General features: G+C 46.3%; 1 protein-coding gene across 1 annotated transcript in view; it reads right to left on the minus strand.

Moving 5' to 3' along the window:
• Ptpn3 (protein tyrosine phosphatase non-receptor type 3) overlaps positions 1-20,955 on the minus strand; it is a 105,699-nt gene that overhangs the window by 27,438 nt on the left and 57,306 nt on the right. The window contains exons 11-17 of the mRNA XM_042697644.1: positions 16,696-16,759; positions 14,986-15,158; positions 12,617-12,751; positions 8,886-9,062; positions 1,594-1,780; positions 1,369-1,446; positions 177-233 (exon numbers count right to left, since the gene is read on the minus strand). Coding sequence (XP_042553578.1) covers positions 177-233; positions 1,369-1,446; positions 1,594-1,780; positions 8,886-9,062; positions 12,617-12,751; positions 14,986-15,158; positions 16,696-16,759 — 871 coding nt within the window. The remainder of the gene's footprint in view (positions 1-176; positions 234-1,368; positions 1,447-1,593; positions 1,781-8,885; positions 9,063-12,616; positions 12,752-14,985; positions 15,159-16,695; positions 16,760-20,955) is intronic.

The following is a 20,955-nucleotide window of genomic DNA, read 5'->3' on the forward strand; positions in this document are numbered from 1 at the left end:
ATAGACAGAAGGAAAGAAGGAAGGAAGGGAGGGAGGAGAAAGAAAGGAAGGAGAAGGAAAGGAAAGAAGGAGGAAGGAAGGAGGAAGGGAGGGTGGGAGGGCAGGCAATGAGACAGAGACCTGTTCTATCTAGAGGAAAGCAAACATGGGAAATAAGGTGGGACATGATTACTTACAGGTGATTCTGGATTTATCCTTGAGACCACAAGAGGCATCTTTTGATCCACTCCTCCCTGTACAAAAACATTTAAGTAGTTCACAGCATCAAAGACTCTGAAGATAATCACTAAACGCAAGACTTCTGGTCTAGGGAAGGCCTCAAACTCACAGAGCTTGGCATCCCTCTCTGAATTCTGAACCATACTGTTGACCCTTGTGTACCTGCAGGACTGGCCAGAACGCTGCTCACAGCCTCCCCTGACCCCATCATGATCTGTGAACAATAAACATTCAGTGGGTGTGTACTCCACTTAGCAATGCCAACAGCCCCACCTGGGGGTGGGGGTGAGCTTGGCAAGCTGTTAGAAAAATAGCTGTCAGGGGAGGCAGCCAGGCCTCAGGAGGGGCCATGTGTCATGAGCACGCTATGAGCAAGCAGGACCTCAGAGGGCTGCTGGGTAAATGAGAGGCATGACTGACAGCAGCAGGGCCACCAGACAGGAGCACTCTGCCCTCACTGTACACTTGTGTGAGGATTGAACACATGCTAGGGAAAAAACAAAGAGGGGCGGGTAACAATGCTCGATAGGAAATGTAAAGGGCCAGCGAGGAGGTATTTTAGGCTTTGTAGGAAAGAGGGCTCTGAGGTCCTCACCTCTGCCACAGCATCACCCACACAGTAACGAAATGGACGTGGCTGTTCTAATAACACTGTTTCCACCAACAGACGGAAGCTAGTCTATGGTCACAGTTTGCAGGCCCTGCCTGCAGGCTTCTAGAGCATGTGGAGGCCCTGCAAATGTAACAGCCATTTTCTCTCACCAGTTTTAGCAATACTGCAGGGTTCTTTTAAAGAAAAAAACAAAAAAAAAAACCTCCCTTCCAAGGGGGTAGATCTGCCTTTCTGCTCTTCGCCCATGCCTCTCTGTACCTCAGTATTCACCTGTGAGAGAAACTTCAAAACAGTCAGCAAGGTGACATACACCCAGTGTGTATCAAACATCAGACACAGAGCAGGCATTTGGAATGAGGCAGTTGTCATGGACACATCAAAAACTCCCAGTTCCAAGGGGAGGAGCTTTGATGCCTCCCCAGGGAGTTTACTTGTGTAGCTTGAGCACACACAAGCCCATTTCCAACAGAAATTAAAAATTCTCCTGCAGATGATTTCATGCCATAACAACATCCTTAGGACTACAAACAGCATACCTTAAGATTAAATCCAAATTTCCCATCTTCATCTGGTGTGATACGGATGAGGATTAAGTAGCCGTCTCCATTGTCATTCTGGAAGACAGTTCAGAGTGTCATTGGGTTACTTCTCTCTCCAGCACTGAGTCGGGTGATCTGTGTTCCGTGATACGGCCTTAGTAGCCTGCCCAAAAGAGCGGCTCATCAGATCGTCTGGGCACGGCAGGACCTGAGCCCACTTACCTTGTCACAGTAGTACTGGCTTGCATCTTCCGTGGAGCCCCCTTTGGTCACTCTATGGTAGTCCTCTAAGAACCGCTGGTCAACGCCATCTGGTGAGCAGGAGCCTGGAGCATTTGAAGATGGAGATACAGAACTGGATGACTTCTGGGTCAGGCAGCTTTGTGCTGGATTGTTCTCGGATAAACTCCTTCATCGTGGGGAAGGAGGAGATATTTTAATAACTAGATTAATATTTGATTAGAACAAATATCCCTCACTCTTGGGCTTGGCAAGTCACGGTTTGCCAGGGTTCAATGGGCCACTGCAGGGATCCCAGAGTCTTTGGACCACACTGGTTAGTCAAGGTCAGGATATTTCCCTAAATATCATCATTTAGGGAAAAAGGGACAGTATGACAAGGCTTTGTCTTCCTATAGGCTGCTGAAAACAACATTCCTCCCACTGCTTTGGATGGCTGGTGAGGTGAAGGGTCTAGGTATTTCTGGTAATTTAATTAATTAAAAATCTTTGTGTGTGTGTGTGTGTGTGCATGTGCCCAAACTAAGGTTTGAACTCAGGACCTCCTACTCCCTTTTGTTTTTTTCACTCAAGGTTGAGTCATGCCTTTACCTCTAGCTTTTTGCTGGTTAGAGATAAGGGTCTCATGGAAATTTTTTCTGCCTGGTCTGGCTTTGAACCGTGATCCTCACATCTCAGCCTTTTGAATAACTAGGATTACAGGGAACATACTACTTCCTGGCTTTTTTTTTTTTTTAATGTGTTGCCCAGGCTGGTCCTGAACTCCCAGAGATCTTCCTACTTTAGCTCCTGAGTAATTTGGGCTTCCAAGCTGTGCCCTGCCCAGCTTGGGTGGCATGAATTTTGACACAGACTCTTTCATGTCAGGTCATACAAGTGCACAAGCCCCCTCTCTCCTGAGAGCCATTCCCTTCCATCGCATTTCTGCTGTTAGTTCTGCCTCACAGGAGGCCTGGCTGTGCAAGGAAAACAAGGCAACTGCTGCACATTGAGATCATTCTATCATTCCTGGTCTGCAGTGACTGGCCTGGGATGCCCATGATCTCATTCGTGACGAGACCACATGTTTCATTTCCTCTACTTCATGTAGGTCCTTCTGCATCGTAGAGCTGCGCTGTATCTTACAGCTGCATTGTCCAATATGGTAGCCACTTGTCACATGTGGCTTAGATTTAAATAATTTATGATGAAGTCATTTCCTTAGTTGTACCAGCCACATCTCTAATGCTCAATGGCCACACGTAGCTAGTGATCACATCCCTGGACAGTACAGTCACAAGACATTTCTGTTACCACAGCAGTTCTGTTAGTGTTGTCTTGGACAATGGTACAGACTTCTGTTCTGAGGGAAAGAAAGGGGAACTGGTAGGTAGATAGGAATAAAAAGTGCCTAACACCTGGCAGATAACCTGTGGCCCGTCATGGAGCTTCTTGTTCCCATAGTGCCTTGAGATCTTGCTCAAACACCTCTTCTTCCTACAATGCCCTGGGAGCCTGTTCACCCAATGAAAAGAGTGAGGGCAGTGCACACACAAGCCATCTAGCAACTAGCACAAAGCTCCAAAGAGACATGGGAGGTGCTCTGGGTTACAATAGTTGCTCTCAAAGAGGATACCATTTGATTTCTCTTTGGGACCTCGCTCCAAATGAAGACTTCCACCATACTTTTCCTTTTGTGGCTTTTCTTTCACTTTCAAACAAACTTGCCCTGTCTGCTTTATATACTCCCCTGTCTTTTAATTCTTTAAGGGGTAGAGAAAATGAATCTGTATCCCCCCTCCCCCCCAGCTGGTATCAGTTCCAACTCCAATCTCAAAGATCAAGATGCTGAAGTCAAAAGAGGGTGAGTAACTGGCCCAAGGTCACTTAGGAGACAGAAGTCTGATGCATGTGGATACTGAGTATTTTCTGTCCAGACAATTCCAACCAGCTCTTAAGACTCATTTCTAATCTGGCAGGATCCATTGCTGCCTGTGCCCGCATGTATAGGTCAAGATGTTCAATATTTCTGGGCAACTAAACTCCTAAGTTCAAGTGATTCTCCAGCATCAGGCTTAGCAATATGGGTAAGATTTACTGGTTTGGTTTGGTTTGGTTATCCTGTAAGGGATCCAAGATTCTCACTTGGATAAGTGATCCACCTTTGAGGACCACATCTTTTTTTTTTTTGGATAGGTACTGGGGCCGGAACTCAGGGCCTCACACTCAGTTCAGCTTGCTTGCTCAGCTGGCACTGTACCACTTGAGGCATGCCTACAGTCCAGCTTTTTGCTGGTTATTTTGGAGATGAAGTCTGGTAGATTTTTCTGCCTATCTGGCTCCAGACTATGATCCTCAAGATCTTAGCCTCCTAAATAGCTAGGAGTACAAACATGTGACACCTGTGCTGGCAGTTCTGCTCTTCCCCTTTAGCAGTAATGACAACTGCTAAAGGGGAAGGAAGGATCATGATCTAGCAATGCTCTTGGGCCTTGTCCCAGGAAGAAGCTGCAAAGGTTGTGTCCACATGACAAACGCTGGGATGAGTTTGGAGGAGAGGAACAGCAATGGAAAGGAGAGGAGACAGGTAAAGAAAACCCAGGCAAGCGAGGGGACAATGCAGAAGAGAACAGACTACTTAACAAAATAGTATTGATGAATATAACATTTAACTAAAAAGTTTAGTTTTGGGATTTCATTGTATGATGTTTCAAAATATTCTTTTTCCAATATAAATCTCAGAGCTGGGTGCCCCTAGCTTACACTTGTAATCCTAGCTACTCAGGAGGCTGAGCTCTGAGGATGGTGGTCAAAGCCATCTTAGATAGGGAAGTCTATGAGACTCCTATCTCCAATAAATCAGCAAAAAAAAAAAAAAAAAAGCCAAACGTGTGGCTTAAGTGGTAGAGCACTAGCCTTGGGTAAATAAGCTTGGGAATAGCACCCAGGTCCTGGGTTCATGCCCCAGGACTGGCACAAACAAAACAAAACAAAACATGCACAAAAATACCCCCAAAACAAAACCTCACTGGTCTCTGCATATACAAGGCCCTGGGCTCAATTCCTAGCACTGCAAAACAAATAAAAAACCACCACCACCACCAAATCTCAACAGTCCAGCTAAAACAGCTAACAGTACTACTAGTATATATAACACGTTCTGAGTCATCCTAGTAGGGTTGGAGAGGTTGCTTTCTTGTACTGTATTAAGCAAATGGCTGGTTTCTGGCCTATTCACCTATGTACAGAGGTTACCTGCAGAGTTCAGTGATATTTTGTGTTTGGTGTACAGGATAGATGAACAGACAGACAAGAAGGACAATGAAGGATGAGAAGCAATGAGAAGTTGGCAGCTGGACAGGGCATGGGATGCTAACAGCAAAAGGTGCCAAGATGTCATAGCTTCCTCTCTTATTGGAGCAGGACTTGAGGTACTCCTGATGGGGAGCTGAGTGAATGGGTGAGGAGAGGGGGGAGGGTGCTGCCTTGGGTAGCCGGCTCCACGGAGGCTGTTGTGAAAGGAGTGGGGGAAGGGGTGGGGGAAGGAAAGCAGACTGCGTGGGTGGGAGGAGAAGAGAGAGCGCCCGAGGAGGAGGGCACAGAGGAGGACTGTCTGCTGTCTTCCAAGAAGCAGACCACACACACCCCAGACCCTAAGAGGGGCCAGAGACAGAACTCCGGAAGAGCAGGCGTAGAGAATTCTCTTAACTCTCAGTTACAATGTTAAAGAGATGAAAACTGACCAGGATTTCCCACAGAAAAAAGACTCCTCCTAGATGTTTTCAAAAGTTGTTTGGGAACAGAACTAACATGGTGACACCTAGAGAAGGATGGGGAAAGTAAAAGAAAATTCAATTGTCTAGTAGGTGCAAACTAGATCATATTGACAACTGTCCCTTCACCAGGACCTAGGGCAGCCATGAGACAGGCATGAAGATGAAGAGCCGGGATTCCAGGAATTTGCGAGATGCTTTTCCACAGATGAGTGGGTAAAGCCAAGTGCAGGCCAGGCCAGGGTTAGGGACAACAGCACATGCATGCCTGGTAGCACCCTGTCCTCCTCAGTGGAGTCTTCTGAGGAGAGGCTTGGATGGTGCATGGATCTACTCCCATATTCCGATCTGGTGTCACCCCTCTTATAAGGGGTTCAGAGAGTGATTGGCAAAGAGGGAAAAGGCAGAAAGTGGCCGAAGGAGGTGAGATCGTTTAACTTAAAGAACAGCAGGCAACCCTGTGGGTAGGACTGGAAAGAAACACCATGAATTCTTGTGGGAGCTCTAGGCCAGAACCTGTATTCTAGAGCATCCTGTCGCTCAGGTTCACAGGGGGCTGGTTCCAGGACCCCTGCTGCATGGAGCCAGTTCCCTTATATAAAAAAGGTGCTCTAATCCCTTATATAAAAAGGACACCAGCTTTGCCTGTAACTTAAGCATGTCCTTCCATATACTTTAAATCATCTCTAGATTACTGACAATACAACGCCAATGCCACGTAGACAGTTGTTACCCTGTTGTTATGATTTAGGGAATACTGACAAGAGCAACTGTCCCTACATGTTCAGGACAGACACAGCAACCATCATCAGCCTAAGTAAACTGGATGGCGGGGGCTGGCTGTAGTGACCAGTGTCCAATTACAGCAGGCTACCACACTTAAGGGAGTTCCATGTTGGAGGCGTGCTCAGGTCTTTGGAGCCTAGATGACGGGTGTGTGACTGAAAAAGAGGATCCCAGAGGTTCTATGCAATACACAGAAGTTTTGTCTATAGAAGAAGGTTAAGTTCTCAGGAAAGAGACAAATATCAAAGACCATGACAAGAAACAACACTCGAGAGGGGTATCACAGTGCTGACCCATTAAACCAGTAACAACAACAAAGAAAAGGCTTTTGAGTACCACCTTATTCTGTCCTAAAACTTGTTTCCCCACAGGATATTTTCAAGTCAGCTTTTAGAGCGCATCTCCTGCCATGTATCTTGATGGAAGGATGGAGGGGGTTTTGATTTTTTTTCCTTTTTTTGTCATGAAAAAAAAAACCAAAAACCTTCCTTCTCTTCAGAATTCAGTTTCCCCTGGAAGCAAGGCGAGGAATCCAGAACAAAAGCACACAGCCTGCTTGGGCACAATGCGCATTGCCAAGACTTCATAACTATAATCATAAACTTTGGGGCGCTGTGCTATAAATACGGAACAAGCAGCAAGTGACTCATCTGCCGGGTAATGTTCCGACAGCCTCACTCTGCCACGTTGGGTGGAGAGCCAAAGCCTTCCGCTCTTCTTTGCTTTTCCTTCTCTCTCTTTTATACTGAGTAAAGAGCATTACACTTAATTCTTCTAAAAAGGAACCTTCTTCCCTGTCTGTGAGATTATTCACAGGATTGCTCTGACAGAATGCTTCTTTCTGCTGCTTAACACAAATCTGCTGTAGAAAACATGTCAAACGTTTCTTAAACATTTTGCAAATACTCACTGGAGTTCCGACACAGTTCTTCTCACTGAGTAGAGACCAGCCTGTGCTTCTTGCCTAGAGAATGGAGCCCCACCCTATGCTGCTCTGGAGCCCTGGCCTCTGCTGTCTGTTGCTTCCTGCTGCCTGGTAAGGGTCCTCCATCTTGCTATGTGGGTTCGTAGTGCTGGGTTCCCAGACCCTCACCAAACTTTCAAGTTTCCTAGTGTGTATGTGTGCACCTGGAAGACCTTGGTTAAAAAGAGCCACCTTTCAATCTCCATTGTCTGCTACTTTTCACATTTAGCGGCAACATAAGGTGCCCTGGAATGACACCTCTTGAGGCTTGCAGAGAGAATGAGCATGCAGTATGGAGGAGTGAGCAGGACAGAACTCACTGAAGTCAACAGGGCCCAGTAGCATCCAGCCCCAGTCTTGTTTATTCAATGTGCCTTCCCCCTGGGACCAGGAAGTATATACATCATGCTGGTGGACCTGGGAATGAAAGGAGCTCATGTCTCAGAACAGAAAGCCAACTATCTTGCACCTGGCACTCACCACATGGTGAGACATCAGAGGCCACGAGGCCACGAGGACTCTGGGAGGCCACCCACTTCCGTGCTGCAGCTGAGCAGCCGGGAGAGAGGTGGTGAGTGCTCCAAGTGCAAGCCAGATGATGCTCCTAAATGTCACTGGACATCTGCTTGAGAAATGTCCTTTCTGCTTATAGACATTGTGGGGTTCACAAGGCTGCAGTGAGGGACCGAACAGGCATTTCAGTCAGCACAAGTGCTACCATGGTGGCTGTAGGCTGACAGGAATGGGTTCCCCTGGGCTCATCCCGTGCTGGATTGGTAGCCAGTACTGACGTGACTCCTCACAGTACCTCATGTGGCTTCTGTGTCCTGAGGGACGAGTGCTTTCATTTTATCTTCTAGTTAGCTTAAACCTGAATCGCCTGTGGCTCCTGTACTGGAAAGTGAGGGTCTTCTAGATGCTGTCCAGTCTCTCGCTGAGACTTAAAGCCATGACTGGAAGTGCCTTCCTTCTGCCAATGTGACAGAGCCCAGCGCTCATGGAGGACTTAAACAGGCTCTAGTCGCTTTCCCCTGCCTTGTGTTTCTAGGTTTGCTTATGCCTTGCAGAGCCACCATGTAACAACAGAATCCACATCCATCCACAGTAGCCTCTACAATGGGCAAGCTGGAGGGACAGTGATCATTTCAACAAAAACATCACTAAGCTCATACCATAAGGAAGCAAAGACCATGAGGATTGTTTAGCCAGAGGTGTTAAGAACACAGATCTTGTTTGTAGGAGAGGCAGCAGCCCCTACAGAAGGAAGGAGGAGGCTGGCAGTTAGTGTGTACAGCACCCTCAGAATGTACTTAGTGCTTTAAGCTAGTGTCTACCATGATAAACATTTCCAGATTAATTAAGGTGCCTGCTTGCTAATCCTTTGCTGGTAAGGGAGGCCTTATATTTCTCTATGTTGGCCATCATATGTGGCCTAGCAGATTGGGGACCCAGGGTTGATTTCCTAACAGCTTATCATCCAATTATACCTGAACTTAGAAGGTCATCTATGATCTATATGTTACCAACTTCAAAAAACTGACTTGAGATAGCATACCCTAAAGTGAATAGATATGATAGAATTGTATGATGAAGGCAAAGAAGGAAGAGAAGGAACCTGGGCTGAGTGAAGCAAAAGCAACTGGGCCTAACATGCAACTCTGAGCTCCCTGGGGATCTAGGCAGGGTCCGCTGAAAATGGCAGCCCAAGCCTCAGCAAATGCCACGAAAGCCATCAAGCAGAGACAAGGAAAGGAAAACCACAAGATTCTTACTCTCGGTGTGGGCTGCGGTTCTGAGAGACTTCGGAGTCACTGTCTTTGGGGGACAAGGAGCCCTTGTAGGTATAGAACACGTCTTCAGTCTCCGTAATGTAGGTCATCTCATTTGCAAGGTTGTCCGCAGAAGAGTGTCGTGGCTTTCGGATTTCATGCCTGAGACGAGGGCTTCGCCTGCATGCGGGGAAGGGGAAGTGCATAGTGCTGAGAGTGCATTCCACTCAGAGGTCAGACAGCTGTCAGTGATGTCACTCTGTGCCCTAGCTTCTCCAAGGAGGCCTTGGCTGATACTGTTAGAAGGTCAGGGCTAGAACCAGAGCCAGGCATGGTTGCACACACCTGTAATCCTAGCACTTGGGAGGCTGATGCAATAGGATTATGAGTTCCAGGCCTGCCTTGAATACACAATAAACTCAAGAGCGTCCTGGGATGCATACTCAGACCTGGTCTTAAAACTAACTAGCAAGCTAACTAATTTGAACAGTTAATCCATTCTTGCACCAGTGGAGCTCACCCAGGGCAAAAGAGGTAGCTAACACTGAGCAGGCATAGGAGCCCCCCACAATGTAATTTCAGCCTTCCTTATACATAGGCAGGATGAAACAGGGCTTATTCACTCTAATCAATGGTACTGAAGGGTTTATTTTTGTTTTGTTTTGTTCTGTCGGTCATAGGGCTTGAACTCAGGGCTCAGGCACTTGAGCTCTTTTGCTCAAGGCTAGAGCTCTACCACTTTGAGCCACAGCTCCTCTTCTATATATATGGTGATTAATTGGAGATAAGAGCCTCACAGACTTTCCGCCTGGGCAGGCTTTGAACCATAATTGTCAGCCTCCTGAATAGCTAGGATTACAAACATGAGCCACCAGCACTCAGCTAGGATGAGTTTTAGAAGATCTCAGTCCTCAAGCTGTAAAGAGGCCATGCTGAATGTTCATAAGGAAATTCTAATAATGTTTATGCAAGGTTTAGAAGCTATGTATAATTCTTGGCAACACTCAAACCTCAGCTTGTCTACATCCTCTAAGGTAAATTTCTCTTGACTCAAGAGGAAATACTTGCTTTTAAAACTCTATCCTCTATGGGGGCTGGGAATGTGGCCTAGTGGTAGAATGCTCATCTAGCATGCATGAAGCCCCAGGTTTGATTCCTCAGTACCACATACACAGAAAACAGTCAGAAATGGTGCTGTGGCTTAAATGGTAGAGTGCTAGCCTGGAGTACAGAGAGGCTCGGGGACAGCACGTAGGCCCTGAGTTCAAGCCACGACCAACCAACCAATCAACCAACCAACAAGTCTATCCTTTATTAAGTGCATGTAATGCGATGGGAATCTGAGCTCTGACCTGTTCTTTACAAGTGGCAGAGTCAAGGTACCATAGGCATGTCCATTACCTCTCTGGGCAACCACATTGCTTGCTCCAGAGGTTGAGCCAAATTAGAGAAAGTTCTTGGAAAATCAGGGCCACACTTGGCCATCAGCTCCTGTAGCAGGTGCAGCCAGGTCCTCTTCTGTCCCTCCCAGTTGCCCTTCTTCTATTATTCTGTTAGCTATGACTCCTTAGGCTGTCAAGGGCCTGCCCTCATTATTTGCCAGCCCCTGGACCTGGGTAGTCATCAATGCTGTGTCCACCACAAAAGTAAGAAGGCTCTTCTGACTCCCTGGAGAAGACCTATATCTAGCAGCAAGGGCTGTGGCACCACGCCACAGCTGTGGCAACAACCAACCCTGCTGTTCTCCCAGATCCTGTCTGGTGCTTTCTCTGGGTTCCTTGCATTGTTGCCTGAAGAGATTCTGAACCACATTAAGTGGTTCCCTTACAGCACACATTCACCTCTTTAAGACACCTCTAAGACTGAGGCGTCTCAGTCTTGGAAACCCAAAAAGCAAATCTACTTATCATGTCACAATTTCTAAGATGGAATCCCATCACAACCCTTCCCGGAGCAGGTGTTTCCCAGTGGAGGGCCTTGAACCCAGTAGGCCCTGCCTCTCTCAAGAGTTTCCCTCAGTCCCAGGAGATTCTGGCTCAGGAGCTTCCAGCCCTGCCAGTCTTTAAAGACACAATGTTAATCCCACGTGGAGCTGGGGACAGAGATGATTGAGTTTTCCTTTTGCTGATGCCTAATCATTTCAGAGGCATTCACAAAAATAAAGTAGCATCTTTGAAGGACATTGGGATAGGATAACAGTTTTAAAAATCCCACTCTTTTGTTACATAGGCTTACAAAGCATTTGTACATTATGACTTCATGCGCCATCATTTTTATAAGGGACTGAGCCAAGGCCTCGGCCTTGATCACGCTAGGCAAGTATTCTGCCATGTGCTACACCCCAGCCACACATAGCCCTCACTCTTTTTAAGTTGAGTTCATCTTTTTAGTTTTCCTTTTGGTGGGGTTTGAATGCAGGGCCTCGTGCTTACTAGAGAAGCACTCTGCTACCTCAACCACACATCTAGCTATTTTTTGCTTGTTATTTTTTGGGTAGGGGCTTGAGTTTTTGCCTAGGGCCAGCCTCAGACTGTGATCTTTCTAGTTATTCCTCCTAAACAGCTAGGATTATAGGTGTCTGCTACTATGCTTGACTGACTTCATCCTCTTGAAAGGCTGGCAGACTACTTCCATCTTTACTACTGGTGCAGAGGGTCTTTAATCCTTACATCCTCTACTGGGTTTCCCAGTAAAGTTGATTTTGTGGGATGTTAATGAAAAATTAGATTAAATAAAGTTCCATGTTGTTTACTGCAGGACTTCTCAGCGTGTTTAATATTACTAATGTCTGCCATGATTCTAACAAGGACATCTCAGAGGATCACCACTGCCCAGTTTTATTGTTTATTTACATTGTGGTACTGAGGATGGAAAACAAGGGCCTTGCACATGCTGCGTGAGGGCTCTATCATGGAGTTGCTCAAATTTCTTAAGCTCAAATACATTTTTTTAAAAGAGCATCGAACAATGTACAAGTGGGTTCACTTCTGCAATCTTAACTATGGGGGGCTAAGAATGAGAAAACTGAGGTTCAAGGCCAGCTTGGGCAGAAAAGGAATTGAGAAAATAACTGGGGAAGGGGGTAAGACCTTCACCCTAACCAATAATAAACAGGAGTGGAGGCATGGCTGGGTGGTATTGGGCCAGACTAGCCAACATGAGGCTCTAGTTCAAAGGCCCAGTAATTACTGCCTCCCCCCAAAAAAAAGCATCTCAGAATGGGAGAAATAACATCTACTATTCTAACACAGTAAGGTAACTATGGCTGACAACAGGTATGACAACTATGGCTGACAGTAGGCCGTCTGTGCTGGCAAAATTACCGTGTGTGTGCATACGCGCACACGCATATATATGTACATATTTTTAGAGGTGCTGGAGTTTGAACTAAAGGCCTTACATTTTCTAGGTAGGTGCTTTACTGCTTGAATCACACCCCTCGCCCTTTTTGCTTTCCTTATGTTTCAAAGTAAGCCTCATTTTATTTGCCTGGACCAGCCTAGACCGCAATCCTTCTATTTATGCGTCCCATATTGCTGGGATGATAGATGTGTTCCACTGTTCCCAGCTGTTATTGAGATGGGGTTCTGTGGACTTTTGCCTGGGTTGATCTCAATCTTCTGATCCCTGTGCTTCTAGAGCAGCTAAGATTACAGGAGTGAGTTACAGTGCCTGGCATGCGTCTGTATAAGAGCAAACATGTTTGCTGGTACATGGGACCAAATAGGACATACCAGTTGGGGGTGACCGGAGGGGACCGGGAAGGCAGGCTCTTGGTTTCCAGATGCTCCACCGATAAGGATCTTCTCATGGCTGGATTCCACACCATCCCTCCAATCACCTTTTTACAATATTGGTTATTTACAGACCTGAAAAATCAGATACAACGTCATTTTCCACATGTCCAATAGGAAAGAAAAAAAATATCATCCCTCCTGATGACAACCACGCCAAGTTACAGGAGTGGAGGCGGAGGGTCACAGGAGAGATGTCCTCTCATTTTGGCTTTTCCTTATATTTCTTTTGATAAAAATGCTTTTGTGTTTCAGCTACTTTAAGCCAGCCAGCTGCTTCACGATAACCAAAGCTTACCAGATCATTAGGAGAGCAAAGAAATACAGTTCAAATAACCTCAGGGGAGTGTCACTTTACTCAGGGCGGTAAGAGTGAAAGTATTAACCACCCTTCCAGATGCACTCTGTCACCAGGGCCGGTGAAAGCCGCCACCATAAATCACTGCTAACTCTTGGGCAGAGAACCTGGGAATATACTTAGAAAGTATAGTTTCAGATCACCTTCTTTGAACGTGCTCCCTGAAGGTTTACCTCTGAATTTTAGTCATATCTACAGTGTTTCTAATGAATTCTCCATACTACTAGGGAAATAATCTGAAGGGTGTTAGTGGCTCGTTCTGGCATTTCAAATTTAAACCATGTTCTAATACCTTATGAAAACATTCTACACATTTCTTGGTGGCCTAAAAGTGGACAACCAAGCAACCAACCAACGAAAACAAAACAAAGACAAATAAAACCTCCCTAAAATGTCACACGCTAATTACACAAACCACCCATTACCAACCTGATCAACTGCCCACAGTGGTGTTGGTGAGAGAGTCTTTCCTCAGAGGCGCAGTCACATCAGAAACAGCTACCACTTAAGATTAAAATAAAGGGCGCAAGCTGCAAGACTCAAGGCTTACTATACAAGAGCCCCAGAGCTTGTGTGTGTCAGGGTGCCATTGCCCTGTATGCTTGGGAACCACTTGGGCTGGTTCCTTTCACATGGAACCTTTCAAAGGACCCTCTGTGCATCTCTAGGGGTGGGGAAATCCTGTAACTTCTCTAAGCCCCAGGTTCCTCATTTGTGAAATAAATGGAGGCTTGTAAAATAAATGGAGGCAACGAGAGCAGAACTTCAAAGTGTACTGAAGCCGGTAACTGCTCATGTGTGCTCCCCATCCTGCTCCCTGTGCCCCAAGCAAGCCCCTATGGAGGATTACAGACACCTGCTAGTTCTTTGACTCTTGACTCCAGGCTGTCTGTGACTGTTTTAATCAACAGATGAGCTGTACCAGTTCCCAGCCCTTCCCGTAGGGGGGGAGTGGCTGGTTCTGCCTTTGGCTCATGAAGCCTCTGTAGAAAAAAAAATTCAACCACCCTGCAGTAGAGACCATGTGGATGGGTCAAGAAGACCCGGGAGACCCCATCAGTCGTGTGGGAAAAGCAGTCTCAGATCTGCTCCCAGCTGGGTATCACAGAATTCCCCTCTCTTTCAGAGCAGAAGAGTCATCCAGCCATGGCCTTCCTGAATTCCTAACCCACAACATCTTTAAGGTAAAACAATGGTATTGCTTTAAGCCACTGAAATAGAGGTTGTTTATTATGCTATTGGTGATGAGAAGAATCTGGCTCTTCCACTGGCTACAGGGGAGAAAGTTTGCAGATGGGGAAACTGAGGCAGCAAACTAATACTTGAGGGAGGATCTGAACTCCACTCTTTAGCAGCCTAAAGCTGGGTTCAAACCCTCATGACACTATCTCCCACCAGGCCTAGAGGATTAGCTCCAGTGAAAGGCAAGACTACATTCCCATAAATTCTTATTTGGAAGAAAATGGCTTCTGAGTAACTGAGAAACAATAGCAACATGACAACCCCATCCACTGCCTCCTTAAGCAAGGAAGCTTACCATAATGAGGAACAGGGGGGAGTATGACTAGCAGTTTTACTTCATGGTTTCCCTCTCAATTACATTTTTATACTTGGCTATGAGAACTGATTTTCAATTTCTTCAATTTGAACTTCCTTCCTTCCCTCCTCCCTCCCTCTCTTTGTCCCTTTTTTTTCTTTCTTTCTTTCCTTTCCTTTCTTTCTTTTCTTTCCTTTCTTTTTCTTTTCTTTCCTTCTTTCTTCCTTCCTTTCTTTCTTTCTTCCTTCCTTTCTTTCTTTCTCTTTCTTCTTTCTTTCATTTTAGCAGAACTAGAGTTTTGAACTCAAGGGCTCTGCCACTTGAGCCATGCCCAAAAGGGTCCACTACCTAGTGGTAGCCAGGACATGCTGGCATCTTGGTCTACAGTGCACACTGTTCTTAAGGCAAACTCACTTTTGGGGATTTCTGGAGCCCAGAGTCCAGTACTGGGATAGAACATTCTTTTCTTGAGGTAGTAACTTCTTTGCTTGGAAAAATGAATGGTGCTCCACACAGGATTTCCACAAGTTTTTACAAGATCTATAACTGAGCATGTTGAAGGCCACAATATGTTCCCTGGATTCAGCCTGCAGGGGAAACAACAGAGAGCTCACTATAAAGACACAGGGTAAAAGATCTCACATCAGCCACCCCCCAGCTACCAGGAAGCAAGCTTCCATATGTCTTCACCACAGCCCAGCATCCCGGAAATATCACAGAGCAGCCCTCCGTGAGCTCAAAGCTAAGACCTCTTCCTCACGAACCCCGCCACGTTTCAAACCTGCTCACGTCTCAAGGTTGGATGTATCTGGGACAAATGTCTAATATGCTCCTTTTAAAATTTAGGTCTGGAAGCATCTCTCTCCTCACGAAATATCCTTTCAACTACCAGACAACAGCAATTCTATAACCCTGGGGATTTCTTCATTTGCTGCCTCCACAGTGAGACCTGGTGTGCATTTAAATGATCGACTCTGCTGTCATTTTTCATAAAGTTTTCTGATTTCTCATGCATTTTTGTGCTATGTTGAGCCTTGCAGGCACTAGGGGAGTCAGGTGACCCAGATTCCAGTCTGTGCTTGCTCTGAGCTTTACTGCTCCCATTTCTATGGGTTCAGGACCATGGGGTGGTATCAATTTAAAGACGTATTATCTCTGAAAACCTGAGATGCGGACATAGAGTAAGTGACAAATACACAGCATAACAAGACAGGGTGTGGTGTGTAAAGAGCAGGCATCTCAGATTCCTAATAATCTGTCCAAATTCCATCTTCCTCTCTCACTAGCTGTGGCAGCCTGAGCTTCCTCACCTCTGAATCTGCTTCTCCCTGTGGCTAAACAAACTCAAGTTACCTAGATCACCAGTGACTCATCTTGTCAGACAGCACAGGCTATGGTGTGTTCAACACATCAAAGGAAGGATCCAGCTATTGACATTTCTTGCTACTATGTAGTGGGCTTTGCTGGGAATTCTTGGTTTAATCTTCCTCTTTCCCTGAGTAGCAGGCATCACTGAGTTAATGGAAACAAGGTAGCTAAGCTAGAGGAGATTACATAGCCTGTGCGTATAGCTGGTCAAGGGAAGAGCCAGGATCTGCACCAACTATCTGATTCCAAAGGAAGCTCAATCCTCAACTGGTGAAGGAGATGGCTTATGGAAGGCCTCCTGGGCCCCAGGACTCTTCCTTCTTATTGTTTAGGTGCAATTTGCCAAAGCCCAAAGAACTAAGAGCAGAAGTAACTTCAAAACACTGAAATAGCTGAGCCCTGGAATGGCTCACACCTGTAATTCTACTCAGGAGACTTAGGGGTGAGGATTGAGGTTCAAAACCAGCACAGGCAGAAAAGTTCGTGAGACTCTTTTCTCCAGTTAGTCACCAAAGAGCTGAAACTGAAGCTTTGGCTCAAGTGGCAGAGCATATGTCCTTGAGTAAAAAAGTAAGGGACAAAGCCCAGGCCCAGAGTTCCAGCCTCAGTAATCGGCATGCGTGCGCACGCGCGTGCACACACACACACAGACACACACGCACACAGACACACACACACTCTCTTTCTCCCTCTCTCTCCCTCTCTCTCTCTCACACACACACACATTGAAACAAAGCAAGCATGAACACAACTCACCTGTTTCTGTCGCTGATGTATAAAGAACTTTTTCCTTTTGAAAGAAATTTTGAGAATGTTCACCCTGTAGAAAACAAAACACAACATAAACACACAAAAAAGAAAAAAGACTAAACTGAAATAAAATACAAACATCAGTGCTCATCCAGGTGGTGGTTGATCTTTTCAAGGTATATCCTCTAGTTCATGATCCCAGTGATGGGCAGGTCCCAGTGGCCCAGAGTGCCATTCACCATGGAAACCACAGCATCCCCATTGCCCAAACCAAACAGCAAAGAGCTGACTGAGCCCAGTCTCATCTCACACAGGGCCTCCGGATTGTGATGTAGCTTTTAAATAACAAGAAGCTCGCTCTGCTGTGAGCTTCTTTTGTGACACTGCAGCCCTGTGGTGCTGGTGGGGAGGACAGCTGAGGGCAGTGTGAGGGAGGAGCACAGGCTTGGGACACACCCCAGCTCCATTACCTAGCAGCCACGTGTCCAGGAGTCTCTTGTTTTCCCCCCCCATCCCCAGGACTGAGGGTTAAACTTAGGGTCATGCGCTTACTAGGCAACACTCTACCACTGGAACCACATCATTTTGCTTTGAAGTTTGTTTGCAGGTAGGGTCTTACACTTAGCCTAAGCTAACCTTGGACCAAAATCTCCCTTCCCCTTCCTCTTACATGTCTAGGATTATGAGAGTGAATACCACACCCAGCTTGTTTTTGAGACAGAGTCTTGTTAACTTTTGTCTTAGATGGACTCCAACCATAATCTTCCTATCTCTGATTCTTGAGTGGGTGTGACTGCAGGCATGTACTACTATGGCTTCCTTCCAAGGGTCTCTTTAACCTTACATACAGGCACTCGATACAGAGGTAAAGCCACTGATAATCAAATGTGCATGTGTGTATATGTGTGTGTATGTACATAAATGGAACGTGTGTGAGGGAACTCTGTGTGTGTGTGTAGTACAGGGGATTGAGTTCAGCCTAGAACATGGTAGGCAAGTACTCTACCCATGTTGTACACATCCCCAGCCCTTGGTGTATATTTTTATGTACCGGCCACTACAAAAGGCTCTGTACACATCCTCCCAATTAGATGTTGCAACCATCCTGAAAAGTCCATATTGTTACCGTGGCTCAGAGCCATCACTGCTGGAAGCCAAGACTAAGCCCAGGACTCCACCTGACACCAAAGACAGTGCTCTATGAATTCTGTGGTCCTGCAACACCACCTTGCTCACAAAGCTGCTCATAGCATGATGACTGACACACAGTAGGCTCTTGATGCTTGTTCCTCTCATTAAAACTGGTTTATGACTCATTTTAATAATCAACATCATTTAATGATGACAAGCTACTGTCATCCTCAGGAGGGAAGCTCCCCGCCCCCCCCCCCCCCCAAGTCCTTACTTCTGCACTATTCTACTATTCTCTAGGGTTGTATGAAGACTTTGGTAGAACATTCTAGGACAGAGGCTGAGTAAGTAAAATTTATCCATTTCCAAGGTAGATCAGCAACATGTAGGGTACACCAACAATACATATTCAATATTGCACACTTAATCTGTTGACAAGTGAATGTCTGGGTGAATGCAAGCTCATCATCTAGGCACCTGAGGGTGTTTAGCTTCACTCCTTTGGAGACACCGGCCCTAATGTGAGTGGCGGCCTGCCCCGCTACCTCTCCAAGGCAGGTTTCTCCTTGTTGCTCCCTGTGCTAAAGGGTAGACAAGGGAAGTTCTGTTTCTCGGAAGTCTAGACAATCAACATATTAGCTTCTGAGTCCTTACCCTGGCCTGCTCAGCTCATGGGAAACCATAGACCTGGGGCTTCCCCTTGCCTTCAGGTCAGGAGTCCAGGGGTGTCCAGCGCAGTGCTCTCACACTTCCGCCTTCCTGTGCTGGCCTCAGTTTCTATAATTAACAGCGCTCTCCCCTGAACAAATCTGATAAATGGCAGACATGATCTATGTCACCTCCAGGCTAAAGGGACTACAAGGGGTGCCTACTTCCCCTCCGTTTGTTCATAAGGAAAGAAACAACATACTGCGTGTCCAAATGCCCTAAGTGTTTAGAGAGTGCAATCTTACTTTGATGAGGGAGATAGGCACAAAATAAACAATGACACGCATAGCCAAACCACTGTGTGACCACTATAGGATAAGAGAGCCCCGGATCTCCTCATGGTACTAAGAACCAAGCCTTCCTCCTCTCCCCATGCCCACAGCATGCTCCAGCCTGACCTACCTTTCTGCCCTTACTCCCCGCTATTTCTGCTGGTCTCCGGAGCTGTATTTACCCAGGGCCAAAACTCTGCCCACTTAGTGTCCACCTCATAGTCTCAGGGTCCTTCCTACATGCACCTGACTTAGTAGCCTGGGATTGCCATGTGGGGCTGGCTTCCTGCTGGTCTTTGGGAAGGCAGGGCCAGGCCTCCACAGGGGCCTGGCAAGAGAGGATGCAAGAGAGATAGGAAGGTCTGCAGGTGAGTCTGGAGGACAGGAAGGCTGTGAGTGTCCCTGCGGGTGCTGCCAGAAAGGTTTTTGCTTACAACCTTGCTTCTAGGACAAAGTGTTCTGCTTTGCTCTTGAGGAATCTTTGTGGAACTTTACAAGGTCAGACAGAGCTGGATGCAAGTGGTTCTGGACTGTGGCATCTGGGAGGAAGTCTCCTACCTGAAGTCCCGATAGCTGGAGGAGCTCAGCAAGAGCAAACAAGGCCTGGGTGCACACTGGGAGCTCTGCTCCTGGTCCTAAACAGGTCAAAGAGCTGCCCAGGTCACCATCCCAGCAAGCTACATCAGGGCTGGGTGTCCTGCTTCCTTCCCAAGAGGGACTTTTAATGAGGCAGGGATGAAGAAAGAGGCAGAGAGGATCCTGTTACCTACCATATTGACTGCCTTGTGAAACTGAACAGGGCTACAACATCTTAGCATTTAGAAAAAAAGTAGATCTATTGAGTAATTAACAGAAAAGTCAGGGTTCTCGACTCTGTCGTCCTATTTAAGCATTTTGCCACAAACATCATTTGTGTGAGTATGTATGTATGTGTGTACATGATGTGGAACAAAAGTATAGGTTTGGAGCTCAACAATCTGAGTGTGAGCTTCAAGTATACCAATTATTAGTGGTTTGCTCGCCCTCCCCCACTAGCTCTTATAGAACTTCCCCATTCCTTGGTGTCCTCCCGTGAGAAACAGGACAACAGTGGCACCTGTTTCAGGTTGAAATGAGATAAATGAAATATTTAGTAACTGACTGGAGTGCCAGAAGCGCTTGCTAAGGACATCTGCTATTGTAATAATCACCTCTGTGATTTTATTTGTTTGCAGGGCTTTTCTCCTCTCATATTCCATGCCGAGACAAACATCTTTCTGTGCCAATTCATAAAATTCTATGCTGCCAAGTCAAAAAACAGATTTAGACCCAAGGATCCAATTTACTGTGGTAATGTGCCCCTTAAATCTTCTCGAATCGCTTCCCCTAACTCCTTTTCTTTACAGGCTCATTCTTCTACTTCTGCATCTCCTGTATCTGGCAAACCTCATCCTCCTCAACCTGCCCATCCCATCATCCTGTAGGCCTTCACATGGTCACTTTTAAAAATAGGACTTGAGTGGTATTTATTTGAAGAAAGCTCCCCTTTGGGAGCCAGTGGCTCACTCTTGTAATCCTGTCTACTCAGGAGGCTGAGATATGGAGAATTGTGGTTCAAGACCAGCCCAAGCAGAAAAGTCCAGGAGACTTCATCTCCAATTAATTAACAAGTCAAGCAAAAAGGAAGTTGTGAGAGTGCAAGGCTCTGGTTTAAACTGCAGTACCACCACCACCACCACCAAAAAATGAAACAAACAAAAAATGCCCCTTTGCCCGGTATATCAAACTAAAATTTCTCTACAAAAAGGCAGTCTGCTCACCTACGGTTTTGCTTTCCTTAGTTTCAGGTACTAGCAGCAACCCACAGACGTTATCCTAACTCTTTTAAGACAGTCACATTCACTTCACTTCCTTATAGTACATTTGTGGGGGCTGTTCTATTTTGTCCTTTGTTACTGCTATTGCTCTCTTACTGGGCCTAACAGAGAAACTGGATTGTGTCATAGGTGTGTATGTATACGAACATGTATAGGGTAGGGGACCTGCTGTAGTCTCAGGGCCACTGGGGTTTGGGGTACAGGGGACCAGAGAGACCTGGCCTATATCATTTATCTACCATGTTTCCATCCATCCCAAACTATAGGATGAACGGCATGGTGGGCGGAGGAAGGGATGC

The sequence above is a fragment of the Dipodomys spectabilis genome, unplaced genomic scaffold (assembly GCF_019054845.1).
Source record: "Dipodomys spectabilis isolate Male_0828 unplaced genomic scaffold, ASM1905484v1 ptg000006l, whole genome shotgun sequence".
NCBI classification, from domain to species: Eukaryota; Metazoa; Chordata; class Mammalia; order Rodentia; family Heteromyidae; genus Dipodomys; species Dipodomys spectabilis.